The 21,579-nt window shown below is 36.1% G+C and overlaps 2 protein-coding genes across 2 annotated transcripts; one reads left to right on the plus strand and one right to left on the minus strand.

Annotated features, from left to right (window-relative positions):
- Positions 1 to 1,841: 1,841 nt before the first annotated feature.
- Positions 1,842 to 13,557, plus strand: LOC117342433 (glutamate receptor 3-like). The gene is made up of 7 exons (XM_033904592.1): positions 1,842 to 2,038; positions 5,403 to 5,444; positions 5,955 to 6,131; positions 8,981 to 9,222; positions 10,787 to 10,869; positions 11,153 to 11,862; positions 13,153 to 13,557. Exons 1-7 carry the CDS (start codon positions 1,976 to 1,978, stop codon positions 13,213 to 13,215), a joined length of 1,380 nt encoding a protein of 459 aa, XP_033760483.1. The 5' UTR covers positions 1,842 to 1,975; the 3' UTR covers positions 13,216 to 13,557.
- A 6,744-nt stretch (positions 13,558 to 20,301) lies between these two features.
- LOC117341806 (neuronal acetylcholine receptor subunit alpha-6-like) lies at positions 20,302 to 21,579 on the minus strand. The gene has a single exon (XM_033903668.1). The coding sequence runs from the start codon at positions 21,577 to 21,579 to the stop codon at positions 20,302 to 20,304; it is 1,278 nt and encodes a 425-aa protein (XP_033759559.1).

The following is a 21,579-nucleotide window of genomic DNA, read 5'->3' on the forward strand; positions in this document are numbered from 1 at the left end:
AACCTAACTACATGTACAGGTGTGTCCACTAACCTGACTACCTGTACAGATGTGTCCACTAACCTAACTACCTGTACAGGTGTGTCCACTAACCTGACTACCTGTACAGGAGTGTCCACTAACCTAACTACATGTACAGGTGTGTCCACTAACCTAACTACTTGTACAGGTGTGTCCACTAACCTTACTACCTGTACAGGAGTGTCCACTATCCTAACTACCTGTACAGGTGTAATCACTATATCCAAACTACCTGTGCGGATGTGTTTACCCGACAATTGATTTTACTTTGAAAGCAAGTAATTATTTTCAATTGTTTTTCACATTTAACATTGATTGCACAATCTATAAGCAATCGTTTGTATAATAATATATTCAGTCCCTGCCCCTAGAGAGCGACAGAGAATTATTGACAGGTGAAACAGGTGAAATAAAAACAATGGGAGACAATAACAATACATCCTGTTCACCACGTGCGTCTGTAGTCATAACATTTCATGTAAGAGCGGTTTGGTATCCCTCTGTCTCCAAGTCTACATGTATTTAACAGCATGATTAGACTAATCTGTGATCCAGACAAACATTTCAAGATAAGTTAATGAATTTAACAACCAATTACTAAGTCAATTATACTCATATCTGATAACAAGTATTCTATCACGTCTGGAACTATGGCGACAACGTCCACTCGTATTAATGTTCTGAATTACTATTTCAAGATTCATTCACAAACTCAGACACACTATTGTGTACAACTAGAATTAACATTCAGTAAAATCCATTGTTAATTTGCACTTTATAATATATAATACAATGATATCCTAAACACTTTTAGATTCATCATACAATCCTAAACTGACATATATAGACACTATACAGCACTACCAATCCAGTATTAGCATGCATTAATAGAAATTATTACACTTGTATTACCATACCATTACACCCTAAGACGTACTTGAATTAGTGCATCATCAGGTTTCAGCAGATATGCGCAAGTATTTGCTATAACTGTATTTAACGTTGAACAAATTATTTGCTGAACTGTATTTAGCGCTGATAATAGTATATGCTACTTGAACAGCCAACGCTGTACAATTGATAAGGTTATAGTGTACATACAAAATGTATATATCGGCATGTGTTCAAATACACTGACTGTATCATAATATGAAATTTTATAATCTGTAATTCGGATACGTTTTTTAAAAGACAATCAGCATTGTACAATAATATATAATAAATATATATATATATAAATATATAAATAAATGGATACGTCACTTATGCAAACGATCCAATCGTAACATCTCGGTCGATTCCGTGAAGGCAAGGAAGCATTCCAAACCTTGGCGGAATTGGCCGATACGTTACGATTAATATATGTTTTGTAATCACGGCGGTAATTAAGTTGAGGTGTAGCGTGTATGTGTACTGGTAAGCAAAATTGAGGTACGACAATACCTCGGATGGTTGTTTTTCAAGCATAATGCAGTTTCAAAAAATAATGATGCTTATTTAATATTCGATGTTATATATATCCAGGATGTACCTCAGTGTACAGTGACGTTCTAACACAGCTGTACTTTATTACGTGTAAGGGGTACGTCACCATGTATATCGTATTAACGTATCGTAACATAAGACCTTCACTGATATGTTAATTAAACCCTCATTAATTTGCACATTCAGCGGTTGACGCGGACCTGCACTTACAATTAAACCGTTAATGACTTTAGTGAAGTCTTGTGACAGACCCCTACACGTGACAGAAGTGTGCGCACGACCCGAGTGGTTTCCACTAGTTTAACGAGTTGTGTACTTTGAACTTTATATATGAGTTATGGAAACCAAAACTAATGTATTCGGGTATTGACGGCGCCCCGGATATCACCACGGGTCTCTGAAACGTACATGGTATTGAAGTCGACTTAACAGTATCATTTGGCAGATACAGTTTTGCTTAAGCAGTACCATGGCAACCGGAAAATTCACGTGGTTTGTCGTAATGGCGTTCAGCACTGTTCTCGTTTCACAGGTATGGCAGCTTTAACATACTAATTCTACCACAACTTTAGCGTTTTTAGCGTTTGGCTGGAGAGATCAGATAGCAATCTTCTTTAGTGACATTAGCTATAGAATATATTGGGAGATCACTTGTAGCGATAGTCTATATATTGTAATATCTAAAGAGTTCATATTTAGCGATCACCTGTAGCAATAACTCTAGATGAAATGAAACCAGAAGCTATTAATTAGCTTGAGAAATAACCTGTAGCGAACACTTGTAGAGATAACCTCCATAGATTATCTTAAAGATCACTTGTAGCGCTAGTTTCTAAAAATTACATTGAAAGCTAGATCATTTGTAGCGATTACCAATAGGAAAGTCTCTTTGGTATATCTTTAGAGATCTGATCACCTGTGAGGTTGTCGCTATGGATTATAATTAGATATCACCTGTAGGGGTTGTCGATATAGATTATATTTAGAGATCACCTGTAGGGATTGTCCTTATAGATTATATTTAGAGATCACCTGTATGGGATTGTCGCTATAGATTATATTTAGAGATCACCTGTAGGGATTGTCGCTATAGATTATATTTAGAGATCACCTGTAGGGATTGTTGCTGTAGATTATATTTAGAGATCACCTGTAGGGGTTGTCGCCATAGATTTTATTTAGAGATCACCTGTAGGGATTGTCTCTCTTGATTATATTAAGAGATCACCTGTAGGGATTGTCTCTCTTGATTATATTTAGAGATCACCTGTAAGGATTGTTGCTGTAGATTATATTTAGAGATCACCTGTAGGGGTTGTCGCCATATATTTTATTCAGAGGTCGTATGCTGGGTTGTCGCGATAGATTATATTAAGAGATCACCTGTAGGGATTGTCTCTCTTGATTATATTAAGAGATCACCTGTAGGGATTGTCGCTATAGGTTATATTTAGAGATCACCTGTAGGGATTGTCACTATGGATTATATTTAGAGATCACCTGTAGGGATTGTGGCTAAATGTTATATTTAAAAATCACCTGTAGGGATTGTCGCTATAGATTATGTTTTGAGATCACCTGTAGGGATTGTCACTATAGATTATATTTAGAGATCACCTATAGGGATTGTCTCTCTTGATTATATTTAGAGATCACCTGTAGGAATTGTGGCTAAATGTAATATTTAAAAATCACCTGTAGGGATTGTCGCTATAGATTATATTTTGAGATCACCTGTAGGAATTGTGGCTAAATGTAATATTTAAAAATCACCTGTAGGGATTGTCGCTATAGATTATATTTAGAGATCACCTGTAGGATTTGTCGCTATATAATATATTTATAGATGGTCTGTAGGGATTGTCGCTATAGATTATATTGAGAGATCACCTGTAGGGATTGTCGCTATAGATTATATTAAGAGATCGCCTGTAGGGATTGCCGCTATAGATTTTATTTAGAGATCACCTATAGGGATTGTCGCTATAGATTATATTTAGAGGTCACCTATAGGGATTGTCGCTATAGATTATATTAAGAGATCACCTGTAGGGATTGTTGCTAAAGATTTTATTAAGAGATCACCTGTAGGGATTGTTGCTAAAGATTTTATTAAGAGATCACCTGTAGGGATTGTCGCTAAAGATTTTATTAAGAGATCACCTATAGGGATTGTCGCTATAGATTATATTAAGAGATCACCTGTAGGGATTGTTGCTAAAGATTTTATTAAGAGATCACCTGTAGGGATTGTCGCTAAAGATTTTATTAAGAGATCACCTGTAGGGATTGTCGCTATAGATTATATTCAGAGATCACCTGTAGGGATTGTCGCTAAAGATTTTATTAAGAGATCACCTGTAGGGATTGTCACTATAGATTATATTTAGAGATCACCTGTAGGGATTGTCGCCATGGATTTTATTTAGAGATCACCTGTAGGAACTGTCACTATAGATTATATTCAGAGATCACCTGTAGGGATTGTCGCTAAAGATTTTATTAAGAGATCACCTGTAGGGATTGTCACTATAGATTATATTTAGAGATCACCTGTAGGGATTGTCGCCATGGATTATATTTAGAGATCACCTGTAGGGGGTGTCTCTATATATTATATTTAGAGATCACCTGTAGGGATTGTGGCTAAATTTTATATTTAAAAATCACCTGTATGAATTGTCTCTCTTGATTATATTTGGAGATCACCTGTAGGGATTGTCGCTATAGATTATATTTAGAGATCACCTGTGAGGTTGTCGCTATGGATTATATTTGGAAATCACCTATAGGGGTTGTTGCTATAGATTATATTTAGAGATCACCTATAGGGGTTGTTGCTATAGATTATATTTAGAGATCACCTGTAGGATTTGTCGCTATATATTATATTTATAGATGGTCTGTAGGGATTGCCGCTATAGATTATATTGAGAGATCACATGTAGAGGTTGTCTCTCTTGATTATCTTTAGAGATCACCTGTAGGGATTGTGACTAAATGTTATATTTAAAAATCACCTGTAGATATTGTCGCTATAGATTATATTTAGAGATCACCTGTAGGGATTGTCTCTCTTGATTATATTTGGAGATCGCCTGTAGGGATTGTCGCCATGGATTATATTTAGAGATCACCTGTAGGGGGTGTCTCTATATATTATATTTAGAGATCACCTGTAGGGATTGTGGCTAAATTTTATATTTAAAAATCACCTGTATGAATTGTCTCTCTTGATTATATTTGGAGATCACCTGTAGGGATTGTCGCTATAGATTATATTTAGAGATCACCTGTGAGGTTGTCGCTATGGATTATATTTGGAAATCACCTATAGGGGTTGTTGCTATAGATTATATTTAGAGATCACCTATAGGGGTTGTTGCTATAGATTATATTTAGAGATCACCTGTAGGATTTGTCGCTATATATTATATTTATAGATGGTCTGTAGGGATTGCCGCTATAGATTATATTGAGAGATCACATGTAGAGGTTGTCTCTCTTGATTATCTTTAGAGATCACCTGTAGGGATTGTGACTAAATGTTATATTTAAAAATCACCTGTAGATATTGTCGCTATAGATTATATTTAGAGATCACCTGTAGGGATTGTAGCTATAGATTATTTTGAGAGATCATCTGTAGGGGTAGTCTCTCTTGATTATCTTTAGAGATCACCTGTAGGGGTTTCGCTATAGATTACAATTAAAAATCACCTGTAGGAACAGTCTGTCTTGAGTATCTTTAGAGGTCGTCTGTAGCGATAGTCCGAATAATCTTTAGAAATTGTCTTGTTCAGTTCCTAAGACAGCCAATACTCTTAAAATGTCAGTTATCGCATTTTTGCGTTGGAATATCTGTTGATTTGTTTTCTTTTTTCCTGGTAACATAGGGTAGCTGTGACGGCCCAATATACAGAGTGACAACAATATTGGTAAGTTTTCCGTTTTTTTCAGTAGATCTGAATATTGATATCAAAATACTGACAATAATTTGCTATATATGCACTTCTTAATATCCTGACTTATGTTCACTATAATGAATCATTTAAATCAACCAGTCGCTTCTCTGCTACAAGTGACCCAAGTAATGTGACTTTCTACGTCCTACACATACATTGATGACGTTCTACCCTTGTTTATTAATAGTGTACAAGGTAGTACAAAAAATATGCGTATACGTTTCTTAAATGTCCGTTTGTAAAATATTACGACAAACAAACTGTACAAAAATCAAAAACTGAAAAACTGTTTCAAGCGGTATTTTACAAATTGAATCTTTATCTATAGATGTATATTTCGCTATACCCTCGTCGAGATATTTTACTGGATATGGAAAATGGTAACTATGGAACATCACGTTCATTGCTGATATGTAATTAGAGTACGTATAATATACGTGCATGTGTATGTCCATTTAAACTCATATCTATTTATATCTGAAGCACAAGCCTTACCTCGTCAGTCAAAATCCCATGAAGGGATACGTCCCGGACTTGCTGCAAGAAATATCGGCACTCTCTAACGCGACTTTCATCCTTAATCACGTCGCTGACTATAGATTTGGAACTCTGAACCCGGAAGGAGATTGGAATGGGATGATTGGCGAACTCACTTCAAACGTGCGTACTTCCTGTTTTATGTCTGTATAATGTACTTAATGTCAGTCTTATGTCTGTATAACGTACTTATTGTCTGTCTTATGTCTGTATAATGTACTTACTGTCTGTCTTATGTCAGTATAATGTACTTATTGTCTGTCTTATGTCAGTATAATGTATTTACTGTCTGTCTTATGTCTGTATAATGTACTAACTGTCTGTCTTATGTCTGTATAATGTACTAACTGTCTGTCTTATGTCTGTATAATGTACTTACTGTCTGTCTTATGTCTGTATAATGTACTTACTGTCTGTCTCATGTCTGTCTAATGTACTAACTGTCTGTCTTGTGTCTGTATAATGTACTTATTGTCTGTCTTATGTCTGTATAATGTACTTTCTGTCTGTCTTATGTCTGTATAATGTACTAACTGTCTGTCTTATGTCTGTAGTATGTACTTACTGTCTGTCTCATGTCTGTATAATGTACTTACTGTCTGTCTTATGTCTGTAGTATGTACTTACTGTCTGTCTTATGTCTGTATAATGTACTAACTGTCTGTCTTATATCTGTAGTATGTACTTACTGTCTGTCTTATGTCTTTATAATGTAATTACTGTCAGTCTTATATCTGTATACTGTACATATACTAACTGTCTGTCTTATATCTGTATAATGTACTAACTGTCTGTCTTATGTCTGTATAATGTACTAACTGTCTGTCTTATGTCTGTATAATGTACTAACTGTCTGTCTTATGTCTGTATAATGTACTAACTGTCTGTCTTATGTCTGTATAATGTACTAACTGTCTGTCTTATATCTGTATAATGTACTAACTGTCTGTCTCATTTCTGTCTAATGTACTAACTGTCTGTCTTATGTCTGTATAATGTACTTACTGTCTGTCTTATGTCTGTATAATGTACTTACTGTCTGTCTTATGTCTGTATAATGTATTTACTGTCTGTCTTATGTCTGTAGTATGTACTTACTGTCTGTCTCATGTCTGTATAATGTACTTACTGTCTGTCTTATGTCTGTAGTATGTACTTACTGTCTGTCTTATGTCTGTATAATGTACTAACTGTCTGTCTTATGTCTGTAGTATGTACTTACTGTCTGTCTTATGTCTGTATAATGTACTTTCTGTCTGTATTATGTCTGTATAATGTACTTTCTATCTGTCTTATGTCTGTATAATGTACTTACTGTCTGTCTTATGTCTGTATAATGTACTTACTTTCTGTCTTATGTCTGTATAACGTACTTACTGTCTGTCTTATGTCTGTATAATGTACTTATTGTCTGTCTTATGTCTGTATAATGTACTTACTGTCTGTCTTATGTCTGTATAATGTACTTACTGTCTGTCTTGTCTGTATAATGTACTAACTGTCTGTCTTATGTCTGTACAATGTATTTACTGTCTGTCTTATGTCTGTATACTGTACTTACTGTCTGTCTTATGTCTGTATAATGTACTTACTGTCTGTCTTATGTCAGTATAATGTACATTCTGTCTGTCTTATATCTATATAATGTACTTATTGTCTATCTTATGTCTGTATAACGTACTTACTGTCTGTCTTGTCTGTATAATGTACTAACTGTCTGTCTTATGTCTGTATAATGTACTTACTGTCTGTCTTATGTCTGTAGTATGTACTTACTGTCTGTCTTATGTCTGTAGTATGTACTTACTGTCTGTCTTATGTCTGTATAATGTACTAACTGTCTGTCTTATGTCTGTATAATGTACTTACTGTCTGTCTTGTCTGTATAATGTACTAACTGTCTGTCTTATGTCTGTATAATGTACTTACTGTCTGTCTCATGTCTGTATAATGTACTTACTGTCTGTCTCATGTCTGTATAATGTACTTACTGTCTGTCTTATGTCAGTATAATGTACTTTCTGTCTGTCTTATATTTGTATAATGTACTTACTGTCTGTCTTATGTCTGTATAATGTACTTACTGTCTGTCTTATGTCTGTATAATGTACTTACTGTCTGTCTCATGTCTGTATAATGTACTTACTGTCTGTCTCATGTCTGTATAATGTACTTACTGTCTGTCTTATGTCTGTATAACGTACTTACTGTCTGTCTTATGTCCGTTGTATGTACTTATTGTCTGTCTTATGTCTGTATAATGTACTTACTGTCTGTCTCATGTCTGTAGTATGTACTTACTGTCTGTCTTATGTCTGTATAACGTACTTACTGTCTGTCTTATGTCTGTCAAATGTACTAACTGTCTGTCTTATATCTGTATAATGTACTTACTGTCTGTCTTATGTCTGTATAATGTACTAACTGTCTGTCTTATGTCTGCAGTATGTACTTACTGTCTGTCTTATGTCTGTCTAATGTACTTACTGTCTGTCTTATGTCTGTTGTATGTACTTACTGTCTGTCTCATGTCTGTCAAATGTACTAACTGTCTGTCTTATATCTGTATAATGTACTTACTGTCTGTCTTATGTCTGTATAATGTACTAACTGTCTGTCTTATGTCTGCAGTATGTACTTACTGTCTGTCTTATGTCTGTATAATGTACTTACTGTCTGTCTTATGTCTGTCTAATGTACTTACTGTCTGTCTTATGTCTGTTGTATGTACTTACTGTCTGTCTTATATCTGTATAATGTACTTACTGTCTGTCTTATGTCTGTATAATGTACTAACTGTCTGTCTTATGTCTGTAGTATGTACTTACTGTCTGTTTTATGTCTGTATAATGTACTTACTGTCTGTCTTATGTCTGTTGTATGTACTTACTGTCTGTCTTATGTCTGTATAATGTACTAACTTTCTGTCTATATGTATATAAGTAAGTAACGAAGAATTGCAACTGTTTCAGAAAAGCGACATAGCTGCAGCTGCGTTGACATTGACCGTAGAAAGGTCACGTCATGTACACTTTTCGCACCCGTTTCAAGAAGTGTCTTTGGGGATTTTAGTGAAGAAACCATCTATGGACATTCTAACGAAACTCGTGAATGATGATGCTGCTCTCTTCTTTCGGCCGCTAACTGCTGGGGTATGGATATCAGTGGTCGTTGGTTTTGTCGTAGTTGGCATTGTGCTCTACGTCATCGGAAGGTGTGTATTTTCATTTCTATTGACTTCCGGAAGTACATGTTTATTTACCCTTGCGTCATGCTCCCCTTATGTAAACATATCAATCAATAAAGGTAAATGATATCATGTGACAATTATGACGTCATAGGTGACATCCAATATGATGTTATTCATTTATTACATCTATAAACGTCATATCCAGAATGTTCAGCTCTTATATATACTTTCCTTACACATCCTGCGCGCGAGGGGTCTTAATGTGGGAGGAAACCGGAATACATGGAGAAAACCCACGTGGTCGGGCAGGTGACCCAATACCTTTTCACGTCCGACCGGGGAATCGAACCCGACCGCCTAGGTGAAAGGCAAGTGTGTTACCACTATGCCACCCGACCACCCATAGGAGTAATTGTATAAGTTTTGGGTGACCGTGTGTAACGGTTTCTGATCAAGAATATCTATATATAACCGAATGAAATCTAAGCTAGTCACATAAAAGGCTGTGTCGAAAACCAAAATACTTTCGTTCAATATTATCTCCAACCATTCCGCTGATCTATTTATAGAATAATTTATTTATATGGTTTAAAAACAACGGTGGACAATGTAGAAACGCAATACTTTTTGTTATGCAAAGCTTCTTCTTTCTTGAAAAAGCGTCGCTTCGAAACGTGAGAGTTCATGTTTATGCATCCCCCTCTAAAAATGTAATTTTAAGGAGAACTGTTGCGATCGCCATTTGTCTGACGTCTTCTCAATGACCAAGAGGCTCGGGGCCATGGTATTCTGGCAAATAGCATGCTCGGATGAAGTTTTTTTCCCAAATGAATGACCTTGACCTATTTTCGAGGTCACAGAGGTCAAATGTACTGAAATCCTTAAACACATTCTCAATAACGGAGACGCCCTGGGTCAAGATTGTTCAAATGAATGACCTTGACCTACTTGCAAGATGACAGGGGTCAAACGACTAAAAATCTTTAAGCGACTTTTTCTCAGAATCACGAGGCTGACCACAATGATATTGGGCGAGTAGCATGCTGGGAAAAAGGCCTACTGACTTGTTTTCGAATGAATGACATTGACCTACTTTAAAGGTAACAGGGGTCAAATGACTTAAAATCTTTAAACGACTTATCTCGATAACCAAGAGACCCAGGACCATGTGATTGGGCCAGTAGCATGATGGTATAAATGCCTTTTAAATTTATTTTCAAGTGAATGACCTTGACTTACTTTCAAGGTCACAGGGGTCAAATGTTTCAAAACCTTTAAATGAGTTCAGATGTGTTTACTGTTGGTTTAAAAGCAAAACGTTATTGATCAATATACACATCAGCACTCAGGTGACCAGAACACTCTTGTCTTCACTTAGGCGGCCGGGGTTTGATTCTCCGATCGGATGTGAAAGAAATATGGGGCTAATACATAATAGGATATCTTAATCATTCGACCAGTTTGCATTGCATAAAAGAAGGTTATACATTGCTTGATTGTCCAACGTGAACAAGTTACTTCGCCAGTTGACTTTCATGTTATACTAACTTTTTACAAGTAATTAAGACGAACATTCGTATTTTTGTAGGTACAGCCCTATACAGGAGGAGCAGACAGAAGGCGGAGTTCTGTGGGCACTATGTATCACATGTGCTATAGCTTCGCTACAAGGTCAGTGTTCAGTTATATTTGGTTGAAATCATGCAAAGCAGACAAAAGTTCATATTTGTGTTTTCTTTTCTTATTAAAGAAATTTGATTTAGTCGGCTTAAACAGAACAGAAATCAGTAAAACTGACGTCAAAATAAATCATTCAAATATATCGAATTAAACATAACAAATAAGTGAATAAATAATTGCTATAAATGAATAAAAGAATGAACGAACGAATATCAAAACGATTACTAAAGTAATTTATTTCACTATGTACTGAAGAGATAGTCTATACTTGTAGGAATGCGACATCTGCCAGTGGCATTCTCCGCCCGTGTCCTCGTATCCTGTGCCCTGTTCTTTACGCTAATACTGGTGTCCATGTACTCCGCATCACTAGTTGGGTTCGTTACGGCAAAGACCGGCAACAACAACGTTCCATTCAACACATTCAGAGGCCTAGCGATGCAGTCAGAGTACCAATACGGCACGATGGGCGGAGGCAGTACTTACAGTTTCCTTACAACCTCCAAAGGATCTACAGAACAGAAAATGGCAGCGTACCTTAAAAGTAATCCTTTAAATATCATGAGTAATACGGCGACAGGAGTTGCTCGAGTGAAAAAAGGAAAGTATGCTTTCATTCTCGAGTCGGCATCTGCCGAATATATCGCCTCGACGTCATGTGACTTGATGGTTGTAGGGGATAATCTGAGAGAAAGGACCTACAACTTTGCCTGTCGACAAAACACCAACATTTGTGATCAACTCAATATAGCCATTTTACAATTGAAAATGAACGGGCGTCTTGAAGAGCTCAGAAAAAAATGGTGGAATGGAAAGTGTGGCACCTCCTCACCAACACCAATGGGGACATCTGATGGAGTAACGGATAAGGGTACTCCAATAGATATAAAGCGTTTTACCGTTCCATTGATACTGCTGGTGACCGGGGTAGTGCTGAGTATTGTGATGCTTCTAATGGAGATATATCTTCCAAAAGTCGCAGGGGTACGTACATGTTAATTTACCTTAGTAAAGGTCACGTGACTGGTGTTGAAGGGCATATTTACCTGAGTTAAGGTCGTGTGTGTAGTGTTGTAGGATATATTTACCTGAATTAGCGGGCTGAAGTTAGCAGCGGATTTGTTATTCGTTATTTTGGATTCGAATAACGAATCCGCAACCGATTGGGGATTCGAATAACGAATTCGCGGATTCGAGATTCAAATAACGAAACAGCTGCAGCAGCGGATTGGGGATTCAGTTTTTTATGTTAAAATTATATTTCTTTTTGTTGACATTTTGACGTTTGGATTCATATAAAGAATCGACTACAGAAGCGGATTGGGAATTAAGTTACATATGTTTATGGATTTTTCTTTTTTTTTAATTTCATTATTGAAATTTTGGGATTTTGGAATTCGAATAACTGCCCAGGACGGATTGGGGATTTAATCATTATGCTTCTTTGGTATTTTTCTCATAAACTATGATTGTAGATTCGATTTTGATTTTGTGATTCGAATAACGAATTTGCTGCCAATAGCGTATTGCGTATTGTCGATTCAGTTCTTGATTGACGTATTTTATCACAAATTACAAAATGGTAATATGCGGATATTTCAATTACATACTTACTTCGTAATTCCATCAACAATAATAGGAATCTACTTCGAATCTGCTTCCAAGAGTTTCTTTCTTGTAACCTCTAACGAGATCGAGTGTCATTTCGATATACATGTAGCTGAAGGTTTGATTGGAGTGAAAACATGCATACGGAATTTATAATTATATCAGTAAAATACTCTTGGTTATTATATTTATGCTACCAATTGAATAATATTGTTATACCAATTTGCTGTTATTCGAATCTCCAATCATATATTAAAAGGAAAAATATCAATTGAACATGTATGTAACTGAATCGTTATTCGAATCCCCACCCCATAACGAATAATGAAACCGCTGCTAACTTCAGCCCGCTTATTTACTTGAGGTAAGGCCACAAGCTCAGGAAATATTGTAGTATGTATCGCCGTACATGTAAGATCATCAGCACTAGGTTAATTTCGACAATAAAATATGCTGAAATCAAAACCCCCTATGCGTATACATTGGCAGATAACTTTGTCAACAAACCCTGACGAATTCCGGACATCTTTTTGTGTAACTTCACAAACGTTTAGTCGTCTTTACACGGTGCAATTGCTGAGTGATTTTCATCTAGAAATGAGACTTAAACAGGTATTTGTAAAATCTCATCACGATCAATATAATGTCATTTTTATCTGCTTTCAGCAATTCCACACAAAGAGGATGTCTGATGACACCCAAGGCTTCTCTGGACAGATGCATTCCTGATCGGAACTCCTCTTCCGCTTCATACGCTTTATCGTTGTCTCGAGATTTATCGAGATCCCTCAGTATCTGGTGATCTGAGCTGTACTAAAGTGAAGATCTCCTTCGAATTATTGAGCTGTCAGTATGTTGACGAATTATTGAGCTGTCAGTATGTTGACGAATTATTGAGCTGTCAGTTTGTTGACGCTAGCTGTCGACGATATCCCTTTTAGTTCATTTAGACTAGTAATACATGAATAATCAAATCATTTTAAAGCATTTTTGCATCAATATTTATGTTGTATTTTCTTTTTTTTAAGATGGTTAAGAAATGATATTAATAAATTAAATAATACTCTACCACAGGAGGTTGTGTTCACTATATTTTTACACGAGTATAAGATGGTAACGACTACAAATTGAATTAAAACTTTCATTTTTGAGCAACTGACCAAAACACGCAGAGCGGCGAGAGACTGAACAACACAGAAACACGTAATCACAATGCACATGTACTCTTTATAATCAGATCGGCGAGAGACAAGACAAAGAGACACGAGCAGTATACATTACCAGCTAAATACAAGAAACGGTATCTTCTTTAAGAATTTTAAGGAAACAGAAAAATTCGTAAAATTCATAAAATGACACATATGATATAGGAATATATTTAAGTTGGCCCGCGGCCGCAGTTTCCCATTACCTCAAAGTAATCAGGGCTGTTTCTATAGGCGATTGTCTAGTTCACATGACATTACACCATACATTTTATATATCAACGTCACAGAAATGCTTCGCACTGCACTATGAATGAATCAAGTGCAGCTAGGATTCTGATAGAGAGTCGAGCTACGTTTTCATGACGTCATTGCAATGACGCTATGTTGATTTTCGTAACAGCAAGGATTTGTACTGTGTGTCAGATGGTTGCGCAAAAATCACAGAAATCAATTTGATCAAATCAATCAGATGCTATTCTTTCAAGTGAACACAAGGAAAAGGAGTAAAAAAACCCACATATTTATTACAGAAAGACATAGTTAACATGTAAATTAGATATGATAATTAAACTTTTGCTACGTTTGTATTAATCAATGTAATCTGGCTGACACATAGATATTCATGTCGCCTTAGCGTGAGTTATTCTTTTAATATGTCAACCAGATTACATTGATATTGAAAATCAATATAAATAGATAAGCGTTTAAATGTCTAATTAACACCAACACATGAAAACAATAATTAAACTTCATAAATTGAACGCATTTTAGCGCTAAAACCTTGGAAAGGTCTGCAGCTATTGTCAACCCATTCTGAGAGAATATGACAAATGATGAAATCCACCCTCCCTGCTCCTAATTTTGTGAAGCAGCCAACATATCTAATAGCGTCGGTCTCCAATTGATTTTTGTTTTTCTTGTTTATAAGGTTGTCAAAAGTCACGAATCAAATATAAAGGCGGAGCAGGATAGCCTTTCATCAGGATCCAATCAGTTATTTATTCACTCTAAATAAAAAGATGAAAAATAAGTTGATGAGGTTGGTAATAGCTTGAGGTGTAATAGGAAAAATACACAGCAAGACCAGGTTCGACCCTGAGACGTCCGAACACTAGCCGAATGCTCTACCAATTGAGCTACCTGCCAATTCTAAATGTACATGTAATATGTAACTTAGGTGCTGTATGAGAATTTAAAACACACTAATGTATGTTTGTTTTCAGTCGATCACAGTTACCCTGTGACGGAGATGTAGCTCCTAGACATGTTGAACATATCTTTTCATAACATTACCAACAAGACAGGTCAGTTTAATGCAGCATTTCTGTTTACTACATCTATCAACATCATCTATCGAGCATTACCAACAAGTATACCTTAAACATCAGCAGACCAATCACGGCATTGCATTTATATCACATGGTACTACGACGGTTGCGTTAATCTGGCCAGTTGTGAATTCGAATTTGCTGCTGTGGTACCATATATTTCCATAACCGCTGACCAGGGTTTCTCATCTCTGTGTAAGATGTTGCCACCCATCCGCGATTCTAGCTGATATCACAAACTTCAAAGGTAAGCTGATTCCATTTTGTGTCGTCTGATTTTGAAAAAGGCAGACGACATATAGGTATCACTCGTTTGACCCGTGGGAGCAATTGGCTTAAAAGTCTGTGGTCTAACATGAATATTCATTTTGTTATCTGCCAATCAAAATGCTTCCTACATTGTACTGATGAAACTCTTTTTCGTCTAGAGGATAGAAACGAACCGTATACCAAGATGGCAGCGCCACTGTGACGGCATTGATCTTTACCAACATCTTGCTGAAGAAACCGAAGAATAAATATTAAACAATTTTTCTGATTGGTCGAATTTTCAATAGCCATTCTTTTTACGGAACGAGTCAGATTACTTCATTTTGGTTCATGAATATATTCATTCATCTACAGAATACAAATTATTTCTTCTGAATTTAGTCAAACTTATTAAACCCGACACCAACGATAACGGCTGAGAGATGTGAACATATAAGAGTTGTCCCCCATCGAACGTAGATTACTCTGCCCGCCTGAAATGCTTAGTAAGATAAGTTTGTCTTGCATAGCTATTTTACAAAGGACAACTCTATGAAACATGTAAAAAAGTCTGTCTTAAGTGCATGTAACATTTCACGCGCGGAGTAATCTGAGTTCAAGCGGGACAACTCTTATATATGTAATTATGTGTTCACATCTGTCAGTCGCAATTCCCGTGTCGGGTATAAAAACCGAGAGTTTGCCAAACAGAAAAAAGATTTTGGTAAAAACCTCAAATAACGAAATAAATAATAAAAAAACAACGGATATCCAGAGAGGTATATATACCAGAAGTTTGCAAATGATATCAGAGAAAAATACTCTTTAATATGTGTGCATATGTGATGTTGTGTTGCGTACCTGTCTGGACGATCAATATTGATTCCGCACACCATCTTATCCGGGTTTTATCTCCTACACTTTTCCCAGAGCAAGGGTTCTACCAAAATTAGGTCATTATGTGACATTAATAACTTTGATATCAAAGAAAAATGTTGTCCAGGCTATTTGCACTTCGTACTTCGAGCATGAGTGCGACCAAAAGTAGCTATCTATGATCTACATTGTGAATTTTGACCTACATCTAAAAATGTTGTCCGGGCTATAACTGCTATACTTTTTACACTACATATTTTCCTCGCTTTATTCGGCATAGCCGTCTAATTTTGTTTTGGCCCCGGATATGACGCGACAGGTGGCGGTACTGGTCAAGATGAAGTATGTGATTGGTCAATGTAGCGGTCAATGCAAAATGCAGATATACAGTTAAAAACGAAACAAAGTTAAAGGGACCTCACGGTAAACTACTATTTATTTTGTATTTTTTTTTATAATATTATTGGGTATATCTTTTAAACAAATAACCTTCTGAACAATAACCATACGAATTCGATGATGTATGTACATAAAAACATCAATTATCAATTATTAAAAGGTTATCACAATTCGCTGATCAACAATCTGAATAAACACATGGAAACAAAAATGGCTTCCAATGTGAATCGACTGCGGTTGAAAACGATAACAGCTTCTGCAATGAAGAGAATAATAGGAAAATGGGTCAAACACAATCCTAGAATTAAACTTGGGAAGCAGTACAATATACTGTAACAGTTCAAACATGAAAACAGCAGTAATACGGACGCCGCTCGTATTCTGCTTGATTGTTTGATAGTAGGTCATGACAATCTCGGTAATATTTACACAAACTCGGTAAGATTTCCACAATCTCGGTTATATTTACACAAACTCGGTAATATTAACACAAACTCTGTTATAGTTCCACAAACTCGGTACTATATATACAGTCTGTACCAGTACATCGCTACTGTCACTATACTATATGAACAATGTTTACACTTATTTACACATAAATATGTGTGCCGTAATATACAAAGAACGTGTTATTTAACATTTAAACCACTGTATACATAATATCGTTATCCAACTAACCCAGATGGAATATAGATATCGCCTTGTAAACTATCGTGTGTTTGTGCTGCCACGAATTCAAAACAGTCACGTAATGATTTAAAAATAATTTCCGCGCTAAATTTAGAGGGGGATTCCCAACTAAATCGAGTGGTCAAGCTGGACATAGGGATTGACTGTGAACATTGGGACAGCACAGAAACATAACTGGAGAGGAACAAAACGCGTACATTCAGTGAAAATTGCAACGTTTTTACCGTGATGTCCCTTTTAAATTGAATGCAAGCTGAATAAGTGGATGCATCTATTCAAATGACACATTTGCAGTCTTATTATCACCAAAATGATTCAAACTGATATAATTTTGTTATCCGTGCTGAAACTGCGCATTTATTAATTACAATGTAGTTCGTTAACTTATTTCACCAGTAGTTTTACATTATAACCACCAGCATTAAAACTATGCCGTTTATCTTTTTTAAAATAAAGATATTTCTTGTTTACTGCGTACTTACGGAAATGAAACAGATGACACATATGATTCCTCAGAGTCAATACTTGGAAAAAACATTGATTTTTCGTATATACGTTTCTCTCATATCTCGCCATGTTGGATAGAGTTTGCCCATGTAAGATAGTTATGTAAGATAAATCTATCTTACATAGCATTTCACGCGCGCGGATTAATCTGCGTTCAAGGGGGACAACTCTCACAACGTCGTCTGCTTGTGTTCACATCCGACAGTCCTTATCGTCGGTGTCGGTTTTGAAACGTTGGACTTAACTATAAAAATACATACATTCTTAGATAAATATATATCATATCAGCAGTAAATCAATAGGGCTACACGGTTAAACAATTAGACATTTCATCTGAGCGAACATATAACTCCGTTACTGTAACAAACAGACTACGCCTACAGGCCTGTTGTAGGCACAGTTACAGTACAATACAGACTTGCCTACCCGACAGATTTGTCATTTGTCATTAAAAACATGTAAACACACACAATCACCTGGCAATGACAGGAAGTAAAATAAAAGCCATACATAGAAAAAAAATTTAAAAAAAAATGTCAAACGTCACAACCTATGAAACGGTTCCGTTTGCGTCAGCAGGGGGCCCTGGAATTTGTTTACTCTACTGTACTGTCAGTAACTGTTAGACCTACCCAGTAACCTGTGTATTTGGAAGTTGGGAATTGGCTCTTAAATGAACGAACATTCGGTAAAAATGACACCCCTCGATGTTCATATAAAAATATTTATTTTAATTGTAACTCAGAGCCTATATTTGTGTAGAGTAACCATGAAAACTAACTGCCATCCTAGCCTTTCAATATGATCATCGTTAGCCTATCGACTGACCTACCTTCGTCATTCCATCAAGACAACCGGTTAAACACATATAATCCTTTGTCACAGAAAAGATCGAATACTCGTATAGTCACTGTTCGCTGGTTCACACACGAAGTTGCCAAAATCACAGTGAATTTAAAATTACCAGCCACGGAACATCGCCGCGTCATGGCGATCGAGATCGACATCACTCTCAATATCCTTGAACTATGAATGGAATTCCAATGACAGTCGTGACGTCATGCAGTGACGTAGTATTTTATAAAAAAAAAATGACTTGACATTTAAAAGTACAGTGTGTTCTGTGAAATGATTAAATATGTCGAGGTGCAAATCAAATTATATGTGAAGTTGGAAAACTCATTTCAGCGTTGGCTTTCAGTATTGTTGATAGAACTTCTTTTTCTCGGATGTTGACAATTTGATCACGGCCACGTAAAAGTCGGTCAAGTTATGGTAATTTTTATCGGCGAATTGTTCATTCGTTCATCACTTAACCACACAATGAATGAAATTTGTGTGCAAACATAGTTTGTCAAAATAGGGTATGATCTTTCAGAATATCACAAGTATATTTAGTAAAAACGTCAAATAAAGAAATTAAAAAATTGAAGAAAATGGATGGCTGAGGGACACTTTCGCCAGAAATTCGGTAATGATATGAGAGAAAAAGACTCTTTCATTATGTGTGTATGTAGGATAGGGATATTCCACCCTCGGGATCACAAAATGTGGTAAAACCCTCGGCAAGCCTCGGGTTTCACCACATTTTGTGACCCCTCGGGTGGAATATCCCTATCCTACATATACACATATGAAAGAGTCTTATAATCTTTGAAAGTGCCAAGTCAACATAGAACATCGGAAACATTCATCCTCGGTTGATTATCCGAGGTGTGTGGCTCCACCCTTAATCTGAAAGCATAGAACACAGACCCTCATGTGATGTCATGTTGTGACACTTCATCCCATATATATCATGCATCTTACCATTAAATGATGTGGTCACCAGCTGATAAAAGGATACCAGTCTAAAAACAACCCACCTTACATGTAAACTAATGTAGTGATATACACGATGTTTGCATATGGTACTGCCGTAGGTTGATAAAGCAATTACTTAGTACTTTAAAAAAAGTGCCATCATTAATTTTGTCGATGCCGAAATACATTTTGTTTTTGTTTGCTTACACTGTACTTGCATTTGTCTTATTGAAACGATATTAATGTTTTTTTTAATCTTAGGATTATTGCTTTTTCAAAAAGAAAAATACATTTCTGAATAGTTGAAAAGGTTTACAAAATCGACCGACTTGTCATACAATACATGCATTGTCTAAAAATAACCAGGAATGAAGTTATTGTTGTATTGATTTTCAATAAGCATGTGATCAAAATGACATATATAGAATGATTCATAGTCGTTACAGAATGATAAATTAATATAATGTTTACATTTCATACTAAGTGGTTTTTATTTTTTTAACGTAACAGGTCTTAAAGATCATCAATATATTGTTTATTGATGCTAAGCTATGTGTGGTATCTAAGGCGACGTGCGAATCATGTAAAATGTCACAATTAATTACGGATTACAAGTCTACTTACAGATTGGTGGGCTTCTATAATTGTTCATACAAGAATATCTGATAAGGCTTATAATTATACAACACAATGATAGTAGTTATTAAAAGAAGTAGAAAAATCAATCAAACGATGCAATAAATCAGTCATAAGTATTACGATAAAGCAATATACATCACAAAGGTAATATTGCCTATTACGAGCGTTGACAATAAGACTATCAGGCAAAGTCTGTCTATAATTTTGCCAAAGTCTTTTTTCAGCATGTTACCATCTGTCTTGTCTTTAGCAGAATCGCCCTTGGTCATGGATATTACGGGAGGCATAAAATCATTTCCACTTACAGCGACTGTCATTGTGCCATCTTTGTCGATATCATACTGCGATTTCACAGTAGGGGAACAACACCACGATACAAATCTCACAAATTTTGAGACACAACTAGGCATCATTTCTCCGTCCTCCTGTACTAAATGAAATCTCAGTCCAACTACAGTCGTGAAGAGAATAAAGGCACTATATCCTACATTACATACGAGATACTGAGTGAAGATTGACACCGGGTTGGTTACAGGCATCTTCTCCGATATAAGTGTCATGTAGACCGAAAACGAGAGAAACATGGTGACAGAGAACGACACTCTCTCTCCGGACTGTGGAGGAAGAATGTATACAGCTAGGTTGAGGAAACATAGCAGGACAATCGGTGTCAATAGATTAATGATGATAAATTGAGGTTTTCTTTTGAGAACAATTCCAAAGGCAGACCGGCTATACATTTCAGTGTCATCATTGTAGGCATATATTTCTGTAATTTCCCATTGAGAGTCTTGCTCTAATTTTGCCATATCGGTGTTAACTGAGGGAATCAGCTTCATTTCTCCTATGAAGTAGTCAGGTGAGTATATTTTGAGAGTACAGTTATGACGATCATATGGATATAATCGCATGTCAGGTTGGCAACTCGTACTTGTCTGTACAGCAACAGTTAAGAAATTATCACCAACTGCAGTACAGCGAATAGTTCCTTCCTTATATTCGTTCTTCATATTATCATCGCCAGTCGGGTTATCCAAAGCAAGAACCGGATTCCATATGTTTTCACTGTTCAGAATTATATAAGATGTGTAGTACACTGACATATTCCATTGCATCAATTCATTCTTCCATACATTTATGAATCTGGAACTAGTCACGAGTTCTCCTGCCACTTCGTTGAAGCCGTTGATGGAGCTTAGCTCCCAGTATACCTCGATCACAATCGCCTCTGCTTGCCTTTTTATGGGTCGGAAATCTTTGCTGTAATTTTTGAGTAACAAATCTTGAAGTTCGATAACAGATTCATAGGAAATATTTGGCGAGAATATATAGTCATTACTACGGGCATAACATATAAAACATACATACAGAATAAGACTGTTACAGAGATACAT

This window comes from Pecten maximus, chromosome 14, assembly GCF_902652985.1.
Source record: "Pecten maximus chromosome 14, xPecMax1.1, whole genome shotgun sequence".
Taxonomy (NCBI): Eukaryota; Metazoa; Mollusca; class Bivalvia; order Pectinida; family Pectinidae; genus Pecten; species Pecten maximus.